The sequence below is a fragment of the Coturnix japonica genome, unplaced genomic scaffold, assembly GCF_001577835.2.
Source record: "Coturnix japonica isolate 7356 unplaced genomic scaffold, Coturnix japonica 2.1 chrUnrandom596, whole genome shotgun sequence".
Classification (NCBI taxonomy): Eukaryota; Metazoa; Chordata; class Aves; order Galliformes; family Phasianidae; genus Coturnix; species Coturnix japonica.
Window position 1 is genome coordinate 10120 of NW_015439969.1, and position 3431 is coordinate 13550.

Below are 3431 nucleotides of genomic sequence, written 5' to 3' on the forward strand. Positions count from 1 at the left end.
GTGGATCTCCATGGGGTGTCTATGGCTCTCTATGGGGTTCTATGGGGCTCTATGGGGTGTCAGTTGGGTGTCTATGGGTCTATGGGGTGTCTGTGGGGTTCTATGGGGTGTCCATGGGGCAGTCTATGGGGCTCTATGGGCCTCTTTGGGGTGTCCATGGGGCTCTATGGGGTGTCTATGGGGCTCTATGGGGTTTAATGGTGGCTTATGGGGCTGGACTTGGGGGTCTGGAGGTGATGGGGTGTCTATGGGGCTCTATGGGGTGTCTATGGGGCTCTATGGGGTTTAATGGTGGCCTATGGGGCTGGATTTGGGGGGAGATGGAGAGGGATGTAGTTGGGGGCAGATTGAGGGGAGCGGACTTTGGGGGCAGAAGAAGATGATGAGTGGACTTGGGGGGCAGAGTAACCTAAATGGACTTGGGGGGCAGAGAGATGAGTAGACTTGGGGGGCAGAATGGGGGCACTGGAGTTGGACTTGGGGGGCAGAACTGGATGAATGGACTTGGGGGGCAGAATGAAATGAATGGACTTGGGGGGCAGAATGAGGGCTCTGGACCTGGACTTGGGGGGCAGGATGCGATGAATGGACTTGGGGGGCAGAATGAGGGCTCTAGAGTTGAACTTTGGGGGCAGAATGAGAAGGGTGGACTTGGGGGGCAGAAGGACACGAATGGACTTGGGGGGCAGAATCAGGACAATGGACGGAGTATGACTTGGGGGGAAGAGTGAGATTGCACTTGGACATGGAGGGGCAGAGTGAGGGCAGTGCACTCGGACTTGGGGGGCAGAAGGGCATGAATGGACTTGGGGGGCAGGATGTGATGACTGGACTTACTTGGGGGGCAGAGGGTGATAAGAGGCCATGGGGGACAGAATGAGGGCTCTAGAGTTGGACTTGGGGGGCAGAATGAAATGAATGGACTTGGGGGGCAGAATTAGAGGTCCGGACTTGGGGGGCAGAATGAGGTGAATGGACTTGGGGGGCAGAATTGAGAGCTCTGGACCTCATAGGCCCCCATAAAACCCCATTAACCCCATAGGGCCCCATAGAACCCCATAGGACCCCATAGAGACCCCATAGGAACCCATAGTCCCCATTAAACCCCATAGAACCCCATAGAGACCCCATAGGAACCCATAAGTACCCATAGAAACCCCATAAGACCCTAGAAACCCCATAAAGACCCCATTAACCGCCATAGGACCCCATAGGATTGCATTGGACCCCTTAAGGCCCCATAGACCCCATAAGACCCCATATAACCTCATAGGACACTATAAGTCCCCATTAACCCCATAAGATCCCATAGACCCCGTTAAACCCCATAAGAACCCATTAAACCCCATGGTACCCCATAGAAACCCCTTATACCCCATAGGATTGCATTGGACCCCATATAACCCATAGACCCCATAAGTCCCTATAGAAACTACATAGGGCCCCATAGAACCCCATAAGACTCCATAGGACCCCATTGAACTTCATAGAGACCCTATAAAAGGGGAGACCCCATAGGACCACATAAAACCCTATATAAACCCCATAGAACCCCATAAGACCCCATAGGACCCCACATAACCCCATTAAACCCCATTAACCCCATATACCCCCATAAGATCCCATAGAAACCCCATTAACCCCATAGAAATCCCATAAGACCCGATTAGACCCCATAGAACCCCATAGGATCCTATTGGACCCCATAAGACCCTATAGAGCCCCATAGAAACCCCATAAGTCCCCATAAGACCCCATAGGACCCCATAGAACCCCATAAAATCCCATAGACCCCATAAGACCCCATAAAACCCCATAGGACCCCATAGGATCCTATTGGGCCCCATAGGACCCCATAGAGCCCCATAGGACCCCATAAGACCGCATAGAACCCCGTAAGACCCCATAGATACCCTATAAAAGGGGAGACCCCATAAGGACCCCATAGGACCCCATAAGCCCCTATTAACCCCATAGAGACCCCATAGGACCCCATTAACCCCATAAGACCACATAAAACCCTATAGGACCCCATAGGATCCTATTGGACCCCATAGGATCCCATAAGACCCATAGGATCCTATTGGACCCCATAAAACCCCATTAAACCTCATTATACCCCATATAAACCCCGTAAGACCCCATAGGACCCTATAAGACCCTATTGAACCCTATAAGACCACATAGAGACCCCATAAGGATCCCATAAGACCCCATAGGACCCTTTAGAAGCCCTGTAAGACCCCATTGGACTCCATAAACCCCTATTAACCCCATAAGATCCCATAGAACCCTATAAGACCCCATATAAACCCCATAGGACCCCATTAGACCCCATAGATACCCTATAAAAGTGGAGACCCCATAAGGACCCCATAGGACCCCATAAGCCCCTATTAACCCCATAGACCCCCATAGAACCCCATAAGACTCCATAAGACCCCATTAAACCCTACAGGACCCCATAAGGCCCCATAAGACACCATAGTGCCCATAGACCCCCATAAGACCCCATAGGTAACCATAAGATCCTATTAGATCCCATAGGACCCCATAGACACCCATAGAACCCCATAAGACTCCATCAAACCCCATAGGAACCCATAGAGACCCCACAGACCCCCATAGGACCCCATAAGGCTCCATTAAACCCCATAGAAGCCCATAGACCCCATAAGATCCTATTAGACCCCATAGGACCCCATAGAACCCCATAAGACTCCATTAAACCCCATAGAACCCCATAAGATCCCATAGAGACCCCATAGAACCCATAGGACCCCATAGACACCATAAGACTCCATTAACCCCATAGGACCCCATTAACCCCATTAGACCTTATAGGACCCCATAGGACCTCATCGGACCCCATTAGACCCCATAGGACCCCATCGGACCCCATTAGACCCCATAGGACCCCATCGGACCCCATTAGACCCCATAGGACCCCATCGGACCCCATTAGACCCCATAGAACCCCATAGGACCCCATAACCAAGATGGCGTCTTTTCCTGTCCACACCGGAAGAGAAGTGCTGTTTGGATCCAAGATGGCGTCACATCCTCTCCAGACCGGAAAAGAAGGCTTGGAGGGGATCCAAGATGGCGTCTCTTCCTGTCCATACCGGAAGAGAAGGGCTCTTTGTATCCAAGATGGCGTCCGTCGAGCTGGAGGACCTCCGGGTCCATTTGAGCTCCAAGATGGCGGCCATTCAACGGCTCCTCCAATTAAAAGCCCTCGGTGGGGCTTCATGTGGGGGTTCATTCTCTATGGGGTCTCTATGGGGTTTTTATGGGGTCCTATGGGGTGCTATGGGTTCTATGGGGTCTTATAGGGTCCTATGGGGTTTCTATGGGCTTTTATGGGGTCTCTATGGGGTCTCTATGGGGCTCTATGGGGCTGTATGGGGTTCTGTGGGGCTCTATGGGGT

The 3431-nt window shown here is 52.0% G+C and overlaps 1 protein-coding gene across 1 annotated transcript in view; it reads left to right on the forward strand.

The window, feature by feature from the left end:
* Positions 1 to 3111: 3111 nt before the first annotated feature.
* The window catches only part of SKA1 (spindle and kinetochore associated complex subunit 1), a 6794-nt gene continuing 6474 nt past the window's right edge, over positions 3112 to 3431 (forward strand). The window contains exon 1 of the mRNA XM_015850943.2: positions 3112 to 3253. Within this exon, the coding sequence (XP_015706429.1) occupies positions 3154 to 3253 (100 nt within the window). The 5' untranslated portion in view covers positions 3112 to 3153. The remainder of the gene's footprint in view (positions 3254 to 3431) is intronic.